We start from the raw sequence: 20,657 nt of genomic DNA on the forward strand, positions 1-20,657 counted from the left end.
ACGTCCCTCTGCCACCCTCTGCCAGCTCTCAGCTCCAGCCTGGCTTGTCATTAAAAATAGAACCCATTTCCCAGGGTTGCTGTGAGTGCTAATTTTTAGAGTGCATATATAGTCATACTGACAAGCAGTTCTCACAGGGCGAACCAAAAACACCTTTGATTTTATTGCCCACCTGCCTGGGGCCCGGGGCCTGGGCAGTCCTTCTACCCCTGGGTAAAACTGGGGCTAGCAAAATGACTGTTCTGACAGGACTTGGGGGGATATCAGGTCCTACAATCACATAGTCTCAGGTCAATTATGGAAAGTATCCGGTCCAATATACCAATCAGTACTTCCATCCTTATTCAAAGACAAGACACATGGGAAGAAATCCTTGTTTTCTGTCTCTCTGACTCCCCGTGTTTGCTAACTTCCTTCCAGCCCCTCCAGAGTGAAGTGCTTGGACGGAGGAGAGAAAAAGAGGCATAGAAAGTTCTTATTTGATGGGTACAAAGTGTGGCTTCATGCCATCCGGACTGATAGGTACTTAAGTTAACCCATTCTCTTACTGGCACTTTTAGGACTCTTCAGAGGGGCTCCTTCCCAAAGATGTACTGTGGTTCTTCACTTGTCCCACCTGACTAAGGCCTTGGTTTGCTGGAAATCCACACAGTACTCACCTTCTCTGCCCTCAGGATGATATCCCTCTTACACATGACTTGAAATTGTTCCAGACCAGATAGATCTCTTGCCCACTGCATGGCTCATACCGGCCCAGGGGAATATTCATGTATCCTTTGTCCAAAAACTCTAGGACTGAAGGTCTAGCTGAATACAGCAGTATCTCTCCCCCTTGACCTCCAAAGCCACTCACCAGTAAACTCTCAGCCTCTCTGTTTCCTGAGGGGGGGGGGCGGGGAGTCAGACACCAGTCCACCCTGTCCACCCCGACTGCAGCAAGCTCCTACCCAGGATTCTGCAGGGCCTGCTGTGGAGCCTGCCGCAAAATACAGAATGAGACGGGTTTTATACACTTCTTCAGCCTTTTGAGGGAGGGAAGCATTTCTGACTTGAATTCTCCCTAAGAGACTTTGCCTGCCCTTCATAATTTTACATCTTTATTTTTCTTTCCCATGACCCCTGATCAAACATCCCTTTGGTGACCACGAACATGTCATAAATTATTCACTTGTCACCTTACTGGGGCTTTACCACAGATTGGTGTATACAGTTGTGGGGATAACATGCACAATCACTGCAGTAGGAATTAAGCCACCATATACAGTTTAAACACACGCAAGCCCCACCATGAGCACCGTTCTTTGATAATCTTGCTGTGCACCTGCAAGCTAAATGACCTTGAGATTTGATATCTCCAGTGGCCTATCTAGTTACCTACAAAATCTGGTAACAAATAACATTTTTGACCCAACTTTGCTTATGCTAAATAGCTCTGATTACCCGGGTGGAGGAGGGTGGAGGGATAAATGACTTTTAAATGTTATTTTTGCCAAAATCTGCTAATAGTACTTAGTTTCATAGTTCTGGACATACACCTGGTGACCAAAAGAGCTTTAAACAAAGAGATCAAAGTCCATAGGAAAAGAGTTTTATTTCGGTTTCCTTAGAATTTAGACCATCCTGTAAAAGAACATGGGATGTCTTCAAGGTAAATAAGTAGTACTCACAACGAACTGAGACACAGGAACTATAAAGGGAAGTACCAATGTGTATGAACAATACTTTTTGGAGGTAAGACTTGTCAGGTGGGCCAGTATAGTTAAAATGGTCAAGGTGACAAGGAATTAATCTGAAAGAAATCATGAGAATCCCTAAAAGAAGCAGTTTCCTGAACTGGCTGTGTCAGAACCATCTAGAATAGTAAGTTCCCCGAGTGAACCAGACACAAACCTGTCTATACCTGAGAAGGCCACTAGTCTACCCAATACCCATTCTTTGCTTCTTCTTAGTAACAGAACCCTGATTTTATTGGTGGTTGTGTATCCAACTAGAAGCAACATTTCTCAGCTTCTCCTTCAAGTTAGTGTGGCCATATGACTCATTCTCACCAGTGAATGTAAGTAGAGGTTGTTGTATGTTCTTTCCGAGGAGGCTCCTTTATGGGGGATGAAGAGCTAGATGTGAATTTTTTGTTTTCTACCCATTCCCCCCTCCCCTTCTCTGTGGAATTAGACTTCAAGACTGGATTTCTCTAGCAAATATCCTACAACATGAAGTCTTCTTAAAGTCACAAGCCACAGAAGACAGATTGGATCCCCAATGACCAGGAACTGCCATGTCCACCCTGTATTGCTTCTTCCACATTCTTTTGTAGGAAGGAAAGTAAACCTAACATGTTTAGGTGCCTATTATTATATACCATCAAATCCTAAACACAGTGATACTGGCATTTTTTTGACCTTACCAGATGCCAGCAGATGACTTTCATTTTCACTTAACTATAAGTATCCCAACGATGCCACCTGGTTGCCAACGATAGCAGTATGTCATTTGGAAATGTTCAAATAGGGGGGAAATGCCCATCTTAAGAATTAATGGCACAGGTCTTTAGAGTTTTTAGTTCATCCTGCTGCCCTAGCCTACCTGAATTCTTCCTAGTAAAGTCCCTGCTTATGAGACCTACGGAAGTTGGGAGCCTCCAATACAGGAAGAGAAGTGGCCACAGGGGAATGCCTTGTGCACGGTCAGCACAGAAAGGTAGCGAAGGGAAATGCAATCTCGCTCAGCTATTGCGACCCGCAGCGGGGAGAAGGCGAAGTGTCAGTGAGAAAGCAGCTGTAACAACATCGGGGTGAGGAATTTATTTATTGCAGGGTTAAGAACCTCTTGTCCTCTAATGGACCTTAAGGAAACACAGAGAGAGTCTGGAAATTATGGTAGCCCCCGGATAAAAACCAAAGCGAGCCCCAAAGGAAGTCAATGGCAATCAGAGCAGGGACAGCAGACTGGCGGTTCATCCCCTGGCACAGGCCATCAGCCATTATCTCTGGGAAGACACCTACGCTAAGTATCTGCTAAACTCCTAGGGCTGTTTTGGTTCTTCTCAATTAATTCATTTTTTTAAAAATTTGAGCTCCGGTGAAACATTTGTAGACATGGCAGTTTACCGAGCATCTCAAGATCATTACGAATTTCCAGTCAGAAACTGCTAGACACCTGGACTCCCGTGTTGGCCATGCTAGGTAACTGCCGCAGAAATGGACGTGGCGGGGTTAGACTCACAGACTGAAGAACAACAAATTATCCTGACGTAGGGTAGAGCAGTGTTGCATCCACACATTCACACACACTAACATGCTGGTAAAGGACAGAAAATCATATTCTTATGAAAGGAATAAGGATAATGTTAGAGTTGAAACGAAGCTAATTCTGGAAGCTGTGGGTGAATTATTATTGATACGAGCTATTTTTCTACTAGGTAAAAATAATAGTCTCTGGAGACTAAAGGTAAATTGAAACCATTTGAACTTCTCCACTCTCCTCCTATACTAGAACTGCACGCCTCTGCCCTTTGCCACATGACGGCATCACTTCCTACTACAGTGGCCCAACCTAGATGACCCCCAGCCGGAAGTGGGGCCACCCAGCCGAGCCCAGGCTGGATCAGCTGAACCTCGTCTGCAGACCTGTGAGCATGAGAATAACATGCTGTGAGCCTCAGGTTCTTTGGGTGGGTTGTTTCTCCATGTCAGCACAGTAATAGGGGTCATCTACGTCCCCCAAATATTTATATATTGAAATCCTAACCCCCCAAAGATGATGATATTGGGGGGGGCTCTGAGAGGGGCTTAAGTCCTTAGGGTAGAGCCCGCATGAATGGCATTAGTGCTCTTAAAAGAGGCTCCAGAGAGCTCCCTTCCCCTTTCCCTGTGTGATGACACAGCAAGAAAGGTGTTATCTATGGACCAGACACCAGATCTGCCAGTGCCTTGATCTTGGACTTCCAGCCTCCAGAACTGTGAGAAATAAATCCCTGTTGTTTACAAGCCCCACAGTCTGTGGTAGCCTGGGTTAGACAGGGTCTGATTCAGTACTCAAAAAAAAAAAAAAAAAAAAAATGCCAGCTAGTAATAGGCATTTTTTTAAGTTCAAAAATGCAAAAGTAGAAGGACATAACCCCAAATATAATGCTTTGAAATCATTTTTGATGTGTCATAGTAGCATCTTTAAAGTTTTCAAATTATAGAACCTTCAACTGGTATAACGAATGCCTCAGTATAAGATATGTTAACCGGTTTTTTGAATTGTTATCTAGGGTAATTTAAGTGCAATCATGGCTTTCCATACCCTGCTTTCTACCTGCAACCATAACCTCCAATATATAGTAATTTTCTTTTTGCTTCTTGCGCCTCCATGTCCTATTGCCTCTGCTCTCCTCATAGTTGAGGAAAACAGTCAAAAGATCAGGTGGAGAAAGTCATATAAAGCACCCGGGTAGCCCACATACACAATGATCTACACCAAATGAGAGTTCATTAAACTACCTTGTTTTAATATCATGTTGTAAATAGCTTCTTAACCCAGACATACAATCTGTGCTTTAAAAAGGTAAAGATTATTTCTTAAGACCGAATGTAAACAGATTAAATGATAAAAAGATTCTGTTTACTGATTAATCTTTACAGTATTTATTTGCTGAATAACAAATAATATTTGTTATATTTGCAATAAACACATCACCAATTTCCTATTTATCTCTCTCCCCATAATGCCAGGTACATGGAAGTCACTCAAAAGGATACACATGAATAACGAAGGACCCAGTGCATGGCTTCAGAGGTGTTTACTATTTGGTCAAACAAGAATTTTTTAAATTGTCAGTCATAAAGTGAAATCTACATTAACAGACGTGTTAAACGTTGATATGATCTGCATGGTTGCTGTGTGACATCACTGTATGGCCTGTGGGAAAATGTGATTCCTGAGATCATTGTTGGCTGTTATCCATCACTTTCCTCACTGTCAATCATGTCTCCTGAAGTGCCGTGGGACTGTGAATTGGGGTCAGGATGTTCAACTGCAGCCCAGCTTTCTATAGGTGCTAAGGGAGCAAATAGGCCCTACCACCTAAAAGAGTTACAAAAATAACCATGGTGTGTGGAAGTTTTCCTCAAGGTGTGCCATATAGAAAATATGTAGACTGAACACAGAAGTCTTTTCGGATCGCTCTCAATCATCCGTAAGGAATGTGTTTTCTAGTTAATCAGTCCTTGCCATACAGTGATCTGCCTGTTATTTTGCATTTATTTAAAATATCCTCTGCTAAATAATTGTGTTTATTTTTAAAAGTAAACTGCTTAAAAATTACATTGTTTCTTTCTATAAACCAACATAGTCGTTCCCTTCACAATGCAAAAATACACAGTATCCCGAAGCCGAGCGGCCCCAGCCTCACACTTTCTGCCATGTACCTTGGTGCGATTACAACCTAAGTCATTTAAAAAAATTAATTCTGGATTTGTGTGGGATCTGGCAGAGCTTTCACTTAGCGATAAGGTGTGAGATAAAGTCTGAACTTAGTAGGGCTAACAAAACTTTACTGGTATCATAATTCACATTTTTTTTAGGACGGTTTTTAAAACAATCCTACAAGTCCCTAACGGGTATATAAAACGGAACAGAGGCTGTAAGCAATCTTTCTTTCCTGGGCTCATTAAGGCCTTGCAATCATTTCTATCTGTGTTGTATACATGTCGAGCCTCTTCCACATTTGAATGTACTTGTGAAATCACTGGAACAAATTAACTGAAAGAAAACCACTCTGAAACCGCGTGAGCTTTTGAGCCTGCCACGGACATTTAAAGGCTCATACAACCTAGCTTGTATTTTTCTCTGGGTCTGGGTGTCTAAGTGGTCACAGAATGCATGAAAGAGGAAGAAGTGGGTATTGACCAAAGATCGCGTGTACCAGTCTTTTCAGACGGGAACTGAAAACCCTTTGAAGCATTTTTCACAACAGATAATGGCTATTTAACAGATCTGAAACCAATAATCAGTTTTCTTGACCTACAGTTGAAAACAAGATTATCTTTGAACTAAATAAGATCAGCTTAAATATCCCTTTGGAGATGTTTTTATTTATTAAATGCCTTCATTAATAACACCATCTTTCACTTCCCATTACTCCAATTCGATTTCTCCTGCATACAAAGTAATGAGCAGAATGGCTGTGAATCCAGTTAACATTCCAGCATTCTGAATCATGAAGTAAGTAAAATCGGTTTTTCTTCCAGTTATCTTTTCTCTCAGCATATCGTTCATCTCTGGAAACTGAGAGAGAGAGACATTGTTAGATAACTATTGCCATCTGGTGGTAAAATGTAAAACAGTCGCCTAGAGATTTCGGCCAGGGGCGAGGGTGAGGAATTAATTCGGATGTGTAAATGTTTTAGTATAGATAGCATTAAAGGGATATCTAGCCCTATCAGACACAAACAGGAATAAAAGTATGGAAATAGTGTTCCCCAAGTGAGTGAATCAGTGGAATGGGATTTAACCTCATTTTATGCCTCCTATTTGTCTGTCTCTCTCTCCCCCTTACTCTCTATGCTCCATCCACACCATTCTTTCAGGACCTCAACTAGATCCACCCTCTTTCCCCCATCAAAATCTTCACACCCAGCCAAACTGCTATCTGAACTCTTCCCCCTCCAATTTTTCAGTGAGTTATGCCCTCGAGGTTTCAGCTTAAATCACACTTTCTAGCAAGATTTCCCTTAGCCCCTCCTAAGTTACATTAGATTCCTCTAACATCATCTTTCACCGCAGAGATTGCTTTTCCTCTTAGCTCACAGATTTTTTTACTTTTAATTATTTAGTCATGGAGTGTGATTTTGTTCATTGAATTTCCAGTTTCCTCTCTTTAAAGACAGAATGCCCCACAGATGCAGGGGCTGTGCCTCCTTTCCTCACCCCAGTGTCCCCAGTGCCTTACAAATTCCAGGCCAGGCACAGGAATATCAATCAACAGTAGCTGATTAAGTCAATTTTTAGAAATCACTATGCATTTAATTCCTTCTACTTGCTCTACCCCTCACAAAATCTTAAGGTTTTTATTTTATTTTTTTAAAGATTTTATTTATTTATTTATTTATTTGACAGAGAGAGAGACAGTGAGAGAGGGAACACAAGCTGGGGGAGTGGGAGAGGGAGAAGCAGGCTTCCTGCTGAGCAGCGAGCCCAATGCAGGGCTCAATCCCAGGACCCTGGGACCATGACCTGAGCCAAAGGCAGACGCCCAATGACTGAGCCACCCAGGCACCCCAAAATCTTAAGGTTTTTAAATAAATCATGTGCTGTTTTAGGATTGAAGGCTATAACAATCTCATTACAGTAAAAGCAAATAAAACTCCAAGTTCCGTACTTAAAATCTACCCTCACTCAGCAAATAAACTCTACTGAAAAGGCTCCATAAGATCTGTAAATGGCGGCTTTTAAAAATATTCCAAAACCATGTGCTATATATACAATGGCACATTGTACCAAAGCATCCAAGAGGTCTCCAGAATCCCATCAATCCATGTGCCTGACTGAAGAAAGCTGTTACCAGGATCAAGTGAGTGAAAGTTGTGAAATTATTCTGAAAAAAGCAAAACTGCTATAAGGGCATATGGCATCACTTATTAGGATTATTTCCTTAAACTGAACAATTCTAATAGATTCCATTCTTATAACCGAGAAAGAAGTGATGCCCTAGCATAGATACAGCATGAGACATTAATTCTGTGAAGAAAAATATAAATGCAGTGACAGTTCCAAGAGATGAAATGCTTGCTCTGATAAGGGCCTGCAAAGAGCAAGGAACAGAGCTAGACAGTTATCATTTGGAGCTAAGAATGCGGATGAAGGAAGCTAAATTATTAAATTATGTATGTAATACATATTCAGTTCCAAATGCAAAGAAAATGTTCCTTGATTTGCATATATGGAGCACATTTTCATTTTCTAGAAAGCTGTCTATGATTCATTTGAAAATGCACAGGGCACAAGACCATTGATATTCTCTCTCTTACACACACACATACAAAGACATAAATAAAGATGTAGACACAGTACAGACATAAACAGATACAAATATATACTGACCCAAGTCAATGTTGTTCTATTTCAATTTACCAGCTTTAGTTCAACCCAAAAGGCTGCCACTGTTTAGAACTTTGAAATAACAAAATGCTATTTACTCTAACAAGTTATTCCCTTCTAAATGTGACAAAAGAGGGGGGAGAGGTCCCGTGGGGACATACTATAATAGAGAACAAGGTTTACCTCCCACAAGGCAAAAAAAACCTGGGGAAATATCTCTACTTCAGCAGAAGAAAATCATTTCTTTTTCTACCAATAAGATCATAGATCGAAAGATCAGTGAGAATCACTTTCAAATTACTACTAATATGAAAGAGTTATCTGTTGAGCCAGAATGTTTTAAATTACAACAGAACTTCCACACTGTGGAAAGCAGAAGGTTACCCTTAGTCAACTCATAACCCAGATGTTTCATTCTAAATTTTAAATTAAAACAAAATTTTATAATTTCTTACCATATCTGCCAGAGAAATATAGAGGAACATGCCTCCAGCAAGGGCAAATATAATATTTGGAGCAAAATTGTTGCCCACCAAAATGCCAAAAGCTAGCCCAACATAGCAGGAACACGCCGAAAGGAAATTGAATAACAAGGCTTGCCGAGTGCTCATTCCTGCGCTGAGTAGAATCACAAAGTCTCCTAGAAGAAGAAAACATCAAGTGAATAGTTTGGGCTCTTTTGGGATGAGAAAAGATACGCATCAATGTCCAACCAGGGTTCCTTCATTTTGATGTATCAGTGGGATTTTTAAGAGTGTGTCGCCTAAAAGGTCTTACCCACTGAAACCAAAAGTGACTGACTTTCACAGTATGAACAGAGCCTCTTACCTAACTCATGAGGAAACTCTTCACACAGAATTGCTATAGAAGTACTGAGGCCCTGAAGAAGGGACAAGGTGCAGGAAGCCCCAATCGCCAGGCCATCTATGAAATTGTGGAGGGCGTCACTGAGCGTTATCATCCAGGCAATTGTTCCTATTTTTGAGAGTTTGGGTCCCTTCAAACAGGTACACGAACTTGACTCCGTTTTGCCATCCTGTAAAATAACAGAAAATCAACCAACAAAATAACCAACATTTTTTTTTTTCTTAGAGAGAGAGACCGAGAAAGAGTGCGTTTGCAGGAGCTGGGGGGAAGGGGCAGAGAGCGAGAATCCCAAACAGGCTCCAAGCCCAAGCCTGACGTGGGGGCTCGATCTCACTACCACGAAATCACTACCTGAGCAGAAATCAAGAGTCCCACACCCAACCCACTGAGCCACCCAGGTGCCCCAATAACCAACATTTCTTGAAAGTCTCAGAGATACACAGAAGTAAGAGATGTGTTATATATTCAGAAAGACACACAGTTCCAACAGAGAGTCTTTCATAGTGGTTAAGAACTCCTAATCATTTACAATAACAACAAAATGACAACAAAAACTTATGGTAGGGAAAAAGGAAATGAATAGGTTGACAGGCCTTGAACAAGCCACTTAAAAGACATTTTACTTTGGGTTCCCCTTAAAAAAAATCCTTTTGATTTGTATGAACAATTCTTACTATTGCCTTCCTAAAATGCAACAGATACTAACCTAAGAATTCAATTCATTTGCATACTAAAATAAAGGAAGTTTTCCAAAGACTAAATTTAAAGTCTTTTTCCATGTTACAATGTACAGGTGAAATCCATATTTAAAGCACAATGACATCAAAGAACGTTTACTTGTAATCCCTCCTATGTTATCTGAGCAGGTAATCTGGGCCTCAGTTTCTTCAATTGTGAAATGAAGGTAATGTACTAAATGATACATTTTTCAATGACTTACTAAGTTTCCATTGTGTTCCAAAGTAGTGTTGGGTGATTAAGCTGTAACGTGTTTCCTATCAGCTCTAAATTTCAAAGAGTCTCTTAACACATTTCATGAAATGTGATGGAACAGGCTTGCCTTTGCACTAACACCTCTTTCCATTTTGCAACAATAATAAAAACAGAAAATCCTACAACAAAACCTTTGTAAGAATTTAGATTTCCATGAAATTTACAAAATTGTATAAAATCAAACACCAAATGCCAACTAAAGCATTTTCCAGAAACTGGAGAAAAAGATAATAAAATGCAAATTTGTTTTTAAGTAGGGAAGCAATTTACAATTAACTGGAGAACATTTGTTCCAAATTCTCCTCCCCTCAACTCTACCTCAACAGTTAATCTACATATTTATTGAGCATCTGCAATTTGTAAGACAGTGTGCTGAATGCTATGGGGAGTGCCCAGAAGTGGGAAATACAACTTGTGTCTTCAAGAAGTGTATTTATATTGGAGAAACAAGATGTAAAGAATATGACTTGACTATTTAAAAATCGTTCAGTATACATCCGGATGAGAAGGGCTGCCTTCAAAGCCATCATCTGAGAGGTTTTAGGTTTATTCCAATGTTGCTTCATTGTTCAAAACACTTTAGGGCCTGCTCTTTCAGAATTGACTAGATCTTGCAATACACATTTTCACTGTGTCATTAGCAGCAAATCTTCATCTTTGGGGGATGTTTTTGTGTGTAGACACAGCCAAAAGTCACTTGGAGCCACTAAATTCTTAAATTAACACAGAAGGAGGGAGGACTGTTACTCGTCGTAGCGGTGGTTGTAGAAGTAGCGGGAGCTGTAATAGTAGGAGGAGGAGACACCGCAAAGGCAAATAGCATGTATCATGTGCCAGGCACTGCTCTAAGTACTTAAGATATTTAATTCCTTTCGAACAATTCTGTGAATTAAGGTCTATTATTATCATCATTCTAGAGTTGAAGAAACTGAAACACAGAAATGTTGGTGAGCTTACCGAGGGATGCAAAAGCAATAAGTGGACTATTTTTAGTAACTGTTTTACTACTCCAGATTTATGGGGGGTGGGTGGATACTTCTTGTTCGAAATAGGCTCTGAAGGCAATTCACAAGGAGAATACCCCCTTTCTCTCAAAAAAAAAAAAAACTCTTCTAAACACTTGAAGCAATGCCAGAGTAAGTGTTCAATCTCCTTTCATTTTAAAGGTAAATCTCAGCAGCATAAAAAGAATTCCATCTGCTCTTCAAATGTGGTCTTTTTACTTTACAGTGTTAAAAGATAAACCGAAGTAAATTTAAAGCTTTAAGGGTTTATTTGAAAAAAAGTGATTCAAATTGGGCAGTGTCAAACTGGATGTGGTTAGGGGCACTCCATCGACAGGAGCTCAGGGAGAGACTTTTACAGAGAAAAGGCAGAAGCAAAGCAAGAAAACTATTGATTGGCTGTAACTTAACGCCCAGCTGGCTTTTCGTGACCAATTGTCTTTAGGTTTCAATTTCATAACCTTGGGACATTTACAGGCTTACGATTTGTTTATATAGGCTGCCAAGGATTAGAGCACCCCAGTTTAATGGCCTCCTTATTTAATCAATTTAACAATTGATACATCATAAATGGACAACACAATCATGATTTAGTACAGGTCATATGGGTGACTTGGGTAAGAAATGTCCCAGAGCAGGAAGCAATAATTGCCAAAGAAGAAACAAAAGTGGTTATGAGAAAAGCCATAGAGGAAGAGACCTTGGCTTTGCAAAAACTTATGCCAAGAGACACTTAATAAGACCAATTGTTTTCATCTTCCAATTTGGTTTACCTAATCAAATATTTATAATGTCTTTATTTATTTGTGAGGATTTAGGGAAAAGATTAAAAGACCAAATCTTGACTACCTGATATTATGTACAGAATCTGTATACAAACTCCTTTAATTCTGAAAAAGAAATTCAATTAATATATCAGGCATGATTATCTTACCTCTATTAGTACAGATATTATTGACTGTATTTCTTACCTCTAAGTACAGATATTATTGACTGTATTTCTTATGCTCTATAAGCTTATGTGTCAAATGACACTGCTGGGTAGGTTAACAGCCATACATTTTTAATATTTTTGGAACAAACATTAGTTGGCGAACATTCACGAAGAGCTTGTTTTTAATTCACCTGATACTAAGTCACTGAGCAAAGAAAACACTAAATTTAAGTCCCTCTAGTTAAGTTAGTGAGTATTCTCTCTCCTTTTCTTTATTTTTGTTTGCTGTTGTTGTCATTGTTTGCTTGCTTCTGTGACTTACATAGTACATTTAAGGCTGTTTCTTTTTCTTTTTTTTCCCCCCCCCCCATGGCTATTTTTTTTAGGCTATTTTCTTTAGGCTGTTTCTAACCTCAGCCATGATGAGGCAATTCAATCTAGTGAAAAGACCTTAGTTCTGACACCCAGGAAAACCAAGTTCTAACTTGGCTCTGACAGGAATTACTGTGTAATCATCAGCAAGACTATTAACATCTCTCATCTTAGTTATTCATGGAAATAAAAGTCAAAGTGAAAGTCCAGACTACTCAGAATGGGGGGATGGGGAAGAATATCATGGACCAAAGTTATAAGAGTAGAGGGGAGACTAGAATCCCCATGTAAGTATAGAGGGGAAGAAGCAAAAAGGAAAAGGAAAACAAAGTACTAAGAAAATCAAAATTAAGAAATCCAGTAGACTTAATGCAGAATCCTTATGTTTAAGCAAAGAGGAGGAAGATTAAAAGAGGAGGAGGGCGGGGCGCCTGGGTGGCTCAGTTGTTAAGCGTCTGCCTTCAGCTCGGGTCATGGTCCCAGGGTCCTGGGATGGAGCCCCGCATCGGGCTCCCTGCTCAGCGGGAAGCCTGCTTCTCCCTCTCCCACTCCCCCTGCTTGTGTTCCCTCTCTCGCTGTGTCTCTCTCTGTCAAATAAACAAATAAAATCTTTAAAAAAACAAAAAGAGGAGGAGGGCATAAGGAGCAGAGAATGAAGAACATAAGGGGAAGGAGGTATGGTATGCCGGGGGCCGGAGGAAGAGAAATAGAAGAGTAAGATACGGAGGATGGAGAAAAAGAGTAAAAAGGAAGAAGTGGACGAGAACAAGAAGGAGGGTGAGGAGGAGGAGGAAGATAAGGAAAGAAAAGAGGACTTAGCTATCCTTTAGTAAGATACGAATCCTATAAATATGGCTTACATGTGCAGTGAAGTATTACAGAGTAGTAGAAACAATGAATGCCTATATATCTCCACATGTAAAGATGTCCAAAACACAGTGTTGAGGTAAAATGTGTGTGTGTGTGTGTGTGTGTGTGTGTGTGTCTATCTCAGTATGGACAATATTTTGTTAAAATAAATATTATTATATAATTCCATGAAGGCCTAAGTGCAAATATATTTGGAACGATATTTACAAAATTGGTAATCACAGTTCTCCTTGGGAGAGAGTATTGTGGGTAATCCTTGCGGGCTTTTTTCCTCTTATGGGTGTTCTGGATTTTTTTTTGCATTTATTATATCATTTTAATACTCAGAAAACAAAACATTCAAGCCATGGGATGAGAAATAGCAAGAGGGAAAAGTGAACTTGTCATGATTCAGGAGTTATCATCAGCAAACAAGGTAAAGCTGGAGAATCAGGCTGCCAACCAGATTTTGTCTGCATTGAAAAGAGTATGTATTGTCATATGAAAATTAAACTTTTTTCATTGGGTTAATGGTTGCAAAGACCAGCATGAGCATAGTCAGATCTCATTTGGCATTTGGGGAGGCAAAATGAACCATGATTAATGAAAATGTTCTTTTGGTTTATTGTCTATATGTCTACATTGATAAGAAGGTAAAAGTGAACAACCATTCCAGGTAAAAGTTAAATTCCAAATTTTAATCCCATGGTAAAAGAATTTTGCTGAGGAAGAACTCTGATAAAAATAAAACCAAACCAAAAAGGAAAGGAGCAACCCACCAAAAAGCATAACGAAGATGGTAAAAGGAAGTATAAATAACAACAAAAGATGAAAGTTATATGCAAAGAAATACATAAATTCTATGTCCATGAAAAAGAAATTAATGTAATAAAAATAAAAATAATAAAATGACATTTTAAGAGGCTGCAGATAAGGGGAAAGGGGTGAGGTTTAAGGAGAGGAGCACTGAGTGCAAGCTAGCTTAATGACTGAAGGATATGTACCTTGGCATCAAATTGGCATGAGTTTGAGTAATGGCTCCTTAATCTCTTTGTGCCTATAGAAAATTACTTGGGTCCTAGCTAATCCAATAAGACAAGAAAAGTAAATAAAAGGCATATACATGTTGGAAAGAAAGAAATAAAACTGTCTTTGTTGGTAAATGACATGACTGTTTACATAGAAAATCCAAAAGAAATGACCAAAAAAAGCTCCAAGAACTAATAAGCAATTATGGCAAGGATGTACAAGGTTAATATACAAAAGTCAATTACTTTCCTATATAACAGCAATGAATAAGTGGAACTTGAATTTAAAATCACAATACCATTTACATCGACACCCCCCTAAAAATGACTAGATAGAAATCTAACAAAGTATGTACAAGGTCCGTATGAGGAAAAGCACAAAACTATAATAAAAGAAATCAAAGAAGAACTAAATAGATGGAGAGATATTTTATGTTTATGGATTGGAAGACTCAATATTGTCAAGATGTTATTTCTTCCCAATGTGACCTATAGATTCAGTGCAATCCCCATCAAAATCCTGGCAAGTTATTTTGTGGGTATTTGTCTTTCTAAAATTTATATGGAAAGGCAAATACCTAGAATAGCCCACACAACATTGAAGGAATGGAACAAAGTTGGAGGACTCACAGTACATGACTTAGACTTACTAATAAAGCTACAATAATCAAGACAGTGTGACAATGGTGAAAGAACAAATAGATCAAGAAAACAGAGAGTCCAGAAATAGACTCATAAATATGGTCAACTCACTTTTAACAAAGGAGCAAAGGCAGAGCAATGGAGAAAAGATAGTCCTTCAACAAATGGTGCTAGAACCAGTGGACATCCACAAGCAAACAAACAAAAAATCTAGATACCTTACATCCTTCACAAAAATTAACTCAAAAGGGATCATAGACCTAAAGTCAAATGCAAAACTATAAAACTCCTTGAAAATAACATAGGAGAAAACCTAGATAACCTTGAGTAGAGCAATGAATTTTTAGATACACCAAAAACACAACACATGAAAGAAATAACTGGTAACCTGAACTTCATTAAAATTAAAAACTTCTGCTCTGCCAAAGACAATGTCAACAGAATGGAATGACAAGCCACAGACTGAGAGAAAATACTTGCAAAAGATACATCCAATAGAGAACAGTTAAAATATACAAAGAACTCTTAAAACTAAACAATAAGAAAACAACCTGATTTTAAAATGGACCAAAGACCTTAACAGACACCTTACCAAAGGAAATATACATAGCACATGGGCAAAACTTTTAGGTGTAGTGTTAAACTTCATGTAAAAGAAATGACTGAGATATAGACCTATACTAACTGGTGGGTGGGTGCTAGGAAGTTGGCTAGGTTGTCAGAAACTTCCAAAAACCACAATTGGACATTGGTCGCAAGGAGATCTGGACAGAAATATACAGATGGACCTCTTATAAAAGGCATAGAGTGTGAAGATGATCTCATGAGAGATCATCACAGAGGATAGTCTCAATAATAAAGTGAACAAGAAGATCTAACTGTAAACATCACTTGGTATCTTTCATTAGCCATTCTAATGTTGGTTTAATGGGTCCGTAAACAAAGGGGTCAGAATAGAGGGAATGGTGACTATTCATAGCTCAGCATTCTCTTCTTCTAGCCAGCGTTGATCTGGCTTGCACCGAAGAAGGTCCAACCTGTCCAAAACCAGGATTGATGCTGAACCTCTAAAAAGGCATCACCACCCAATGGGATAGGAAGGCCCAGCTGGCTATACGTAGAGGCAGGATGACTACATTGATGATCCCTTCCATCCTAATGAGGTACTCTTTGGACTCAGAAAGATAGACATATGTAATATGTCTTCCCTGCTTTCAGTGTTTCTGCTAGCATCATCATTCATGGATTTATAGTATGCCTGATATATAGCCAAGATAACCTATATAAATTGTCTCCAAACCATTTTGCATCAAAGCAAGTGAGACAATCGGCTCAATCCTTAGAATTCACATGTCCTGTCACTTTCCCCTTCATAGAATAAACAGCCTGATAGAATTATGGAATGCCCCAGTGAAGGCCCAGCTAAAGTGTAAGCCAAGAGATAAAATCCTGAAAGATTGGAGCTCTGCCCACAGAATGAAGATATGTGCCTTATACCAGCAGCCAAATATACGGGACTATCACTGCTATAGGGATGCACAGGTCCAGTGGAGGTTAGGGTGGCCCATTTTGTGTTTACACCTAGTAACTCACCTGATGGATTCTTGCTTTCTGTCCCCAAAACCTTAGACTTGGTGAGTTTGAAGGTCCTAATATCCAAAGGAATAATTCATCCACCAGAAAACATGGCCATTTTCTGATTCACTGGAAGTGGAGATTAACCCCAGGAAATTCAAGGTTCTTTATATCCATAAACCATAGGTAGATGAGGAAGTCACTATATATTATCTAGGATAATGGCACCCAATGATCAGGAAAACCTGAGTTTTTGCTACAGAATAAAGATAAGAACAATGTTTGGAACTCAGGAAATTTAGTGGGGCATTTCTTATACTCCCCTTCCAATGATCCTCGTCAAGGAAGAAGAGCAACAACCCAGTGAAGACCAGACCACCAAGGACTCAGATCTGGCAGGAATGAAGGTCTGGGTCCCCACAATTGGAAAAGGACCTTACCAGTCAAGGTGATGTCAGACAGTGAGTTAAATACAGAAGTTTAGTGGAAGGAGGCACTATAATTACCAGCATAGGCCTTATAACCATCTACAGAGGCTAGGACTAGCTATTATTTAAATTTATATTCCTTAATTGCATCTCTTCTCCCTATCTCCGTCCCCTGGCATTTTATATGAAGAATACTGGTGGTGGCCAACATTTTAATTCTAGATTGCATATTACTGAATTGCTATCACACGGGGACGATACACCACACAGTTGTTGATGGGGATTCACACAGTCTCTGTGTTGGGGACATGCATTTTTCACCCAGATGAAGGGAAAGAGTGGAGGCTGACAGAAAAAAAGGGGCGGAGTATACCACGTATCTTTCATTTCCCCTTCCAGATCCACTTTCCACCCTTCTTTTTCCAGTTCTCTGCTCTAGGAGACCAGTATCAACTGTGTCAAAGGGTTCCCATGTTCCTGGCTTCTAGTTGGTTCCAAACAAAGAGCTCTAACATAAAATTGGAGGGAAAGAGGAGAGGGAGACCAAGGTACTTATTCCCTGGGCTCCTTACTTCAGGGGTAACGAGCTGGCTATGTCCTTAATTAAAGATCACTGTTCCACATACAGTGCTTACCTGTACAAAACTATGTCCTAGGTTCTAGCAACTTCTTCCTTCCCTTTTCCCTTTGATTATTCTTAGCTTGATAAGATTATCCATAGCTCCACTATTCCAAGTCCCAGTTTTACTGCACTCTCCCTTGTGGCTCACTTATACCTTGCTCAAAGTTTTGTAAATTGTCCCTTTCCTATTTATTATTTATCCTTAACTGAATGTGCCACCTCTTTCTGGAAAGAACATGACTGATTTAAAGTCTAATGCTCTTTCCACACAGAATGCTCACAGACTCTACATATGCCATTAAATATATCTTAATGGGAAAAATTACAAAAAAGATTAAATAGATATAAAGATATCATAAAGAGTTAAAGGTGCCATACAAACGTAAAATTTTAGGGGTGTCAGGGTGGATCAATCGGTTAAGCATCCCACTCTTGATTTCAACTCAGGTCATGATCTCAGGGTTGTGAGATCCAGCCCCACATCGGGCTCCGTACTGGGGTGGAGGCTGCTTAAGATTCTCTCTCTCTCTCTTTCCTTCTGCCTCTCTCGCTCCCTCCCTCTCTAAAAAGAAAATGCAAATGTAAAATTTTAGTGGGCTTTGCTTTTATGACTGTATTTTATAGTAATCTTGATGTACTTTATAGCTGATGGTTCCTTCGTCCTCCTCTGGCCCAAAAAAGTCAGTCTCAGATCACTATAACCAAAATGAAACTTCATATAAGAAAAGAAGAAATCAATTTTATCTTTAATGTATGCAACCAAACATAATTCAAATGTGCTTAGTCTCTTGTTTTAGGAAAATCTCATACCTATTTCCAAAACTCCCCTTGCTAATGAAAATAACCATTAACAGGAAAATAACAATTTCCAGAAACCTTGAAAATTGTTTCCTTTCCCTCCATCCCTTCAGTGGAATGTGAGTAAAGTTGTTTTGGTCTTTAGGAGTTGAAATAATTGCCTTTCATTTTCAGCCGGGACCATATCATTTTACCGTCTTGAAAAAAATTACTTAGGAGAAATCTGACAGGTTTTCAAGAAATATGCTACTATTTTGCCAATGGAATTTAAAGTATACACTGATAAGTATTTGCAGTTATCCTAATGGACCATTTACACCACTCTAAAAGGTTGCCTACTGCTACGACAGATGGGGATAGCATTAATGCTCTCTGATACGTTCGGGAAGCAGGATATCATTTCTTATAAAAAGCCTGTATAATGTGTGTCCCAGCCCACACAACTCTCGTTGTTACTGAGAAGCCTTAAAGGGAGTCAGGAGGCACCAGGAAACTGGTTAAGTTTTAAAGTAAGCTGCAGAATGTTGCTGGGCTCTTGAAAAGTAGTGTTCCCAAAATCCAGGAATATCTCCATTGCTCAGCATCAGAACTTCCAGAATAGTTCAGACAAGGAAAGACTGGTAGAGTGGGCTGTGGTAGAGGAACCAGCCCCATGTGGGAGCTGCCTAACCTGTAATTACTGTTTGACACAAGTTATGGCAAAAGAACTGAAATGTAGAAGATTCCACCTAATGTAATACAAATGACTGATTAATCAGTCTTCAAAAGATGAAGGAGTGCTCTCTGATGGGCAGAGAAGATCTAGAAATGCACACGCCTTAGGGCAAGAAGTTTGGGAAAAGTGAAAAGAGACAAGGAAGGAAAGATGACAGGAGGGATGAGAGCAAGGGCTAACTGCCGTCACTGTGACCAAGCAGGTAACTAGGACCCTAGAGGAGGTGTTGGGAAATAGGCAATTGGTGGGGAGTCGAAAGGAAAATAAGCACCAGAGAGTTAGAAATCAAAAGGGGCTCTCTGTGAGGGAGCAGCCAGCAATCCGGTCTATATCTCAGTAGTTCAGGAAAACAGAGGCTATCTCTACTTCATATTTGGGAAGTGAGGAGTGGGAATGCACAGGGGATAAGGGTAGCAGGACCTCGTTCTCTCTTAAAGATGTCACTATGACACTCTGAAGATTTGCTCACCAGTTTAAAAAGAAGTTTTATAGTGGGGAATTGAGCATGGAAGATACAGGACATACTCACTGGCCCAGAACAGTAATAATGACAACATTAGTAGTACAAGTTATTTACTCTTCCCAACGTGGTTATTATGCCCATTTTACAGATGAGAAAAGTGAGGTATGAAGAGGTTAAATAATACACCCAAAGTTATACCTCTAAAAAAGAGTAGAGACAGGTTTTAACACCTATGCCAAACAGGCATGGCTGTGATCTCCAGCAGATGAGGAATTTTATCTTCTTTCTTGTTCGCCCCTGTTCACCCAGTATCTAGCACTGCTGCAGGCATTCTGAATATTTGTTGTCTGAAGAAATTAAGGTGTAATAATAGTAAAAGTACATTTTCTCTCACGACAGGCTCACAAATCGTTGTCATGTGAAGCATCCATTCCAATCTCGCCAAAGAGCAAACACATGGACACTTACACACAACGTTGAAAAGGGTGTGCACTGATGAATGTTCATTCATCAATTCTAAATTGGTTCATCTACATTAAAAAACTCTACAAGTGCAGAAGTGTTTCTGTTGTCTTTTGTTTCTTTGCCAATTCTTTGTGACTAAAAGTTGTGGAGGCAGATCAAAAGCTCCTGGAGGACAAGGATTTGTTTTCATTTCAGCCCAGAGTTTAACATTAGTAGGTGTTCAGTAAGTGTGTTCTTTAAATAAATGATGGGGAATGGGGACTTGTTTTGCTAAACCGAGTGGAGAAGTGGAATGTGGGAATGACATTCTCACCAACAGATCTGAAAGTGCTCCCACCTCCATCCTAGGAACCATTAAAAGGCAGGAGATTTTTATCAGCAGCCATCTTGCATCTCACTTTGGGAGACTGACACATTTTTCAGAAGATTGTTGGAGAAGGGAGCATAAAAATAAAAGTAGTAGGGTGCCTGGGTGGCTCAGTTGGTTAAGCGACTGCCTTCAGCTCAGGTCATGATCCTGGAGTCCCAGGATCGAGTCCCGCATCGGGCTCCCTGCTCAGCAGGGAGTCTGCTTCTCCCTCTGACCCTCTTCCCTCTCGTGCTCTCTATCTCTCGTTCTCTCTCTCTCTCAAATAAATAAATAAAATCTTAAAAAATAAAAAAGAAAAAGAAAAGAAAAAGAAAATCTAAAAAAAAAAAAAAAAATAAAAAAAAAAAAAAAATAAAAGTAGTAGCAACAAAGGCAATGAACACTGTGGAGTGCTTTCTGTTTGCAAAGCACTCTCCTGAATGACATGAGATGAGTACTTCTAATACCCTA

General features: G+C 39.6%; 1 protein-coding gene across 3 annotated transcripts in view; it reads right to left on the reverse strand.

The window, feature by feature from the left end:
• Window positions 1-5,521: 5,521 nt before the first annotated feature.
• Window positions 5,522-20,657, reverse strand: part of SLC39A8 (solute carrier family 39 member 8) — a 69,433-nt gene continuing 54,297 nt past the window's right edge. For all 3 annotated transcript variants that reach the window (XM_027598986.2, XM_027598987.2, XM_027598988.2), the window contains exons 7-9: window positions 8,911-9,118; window positions 8,538-8,722; window positions 5,522-6,270 (exon numbers count right to left, since the gene is read on the reverse strand). In XM_027598986.2, the coding sequence (XP_027454787.1) occupies window positions 6,121-6,270; window positions 8,538-8,722; window positions 8,911-9,118 (543 nt within the window). In that variant the 3' untranslated portion in view covers window positions 5,522-6,120. The remainder of the gene's footprint in view (window positions 6,271-8,537; window positions 8,723-8,910; window positions 9,119-20,657) is intronic.

The sequence above is a fragment of the Zalophus californianus genome, chromosome 2, assembly GCF_009762305.2.
Source record: "Zalophus californianus isolate mZalCal1 chromosome 2, mZalCal1.pri.v2, whole genome shotgun sequence".
In the NCBI taxonomy this organism is placed as follows: Eukaryota; Metazoa; Chordata; class Mammalia; order Carnivora; family Otariidae; genus Zalophus; species Zalophus californianus.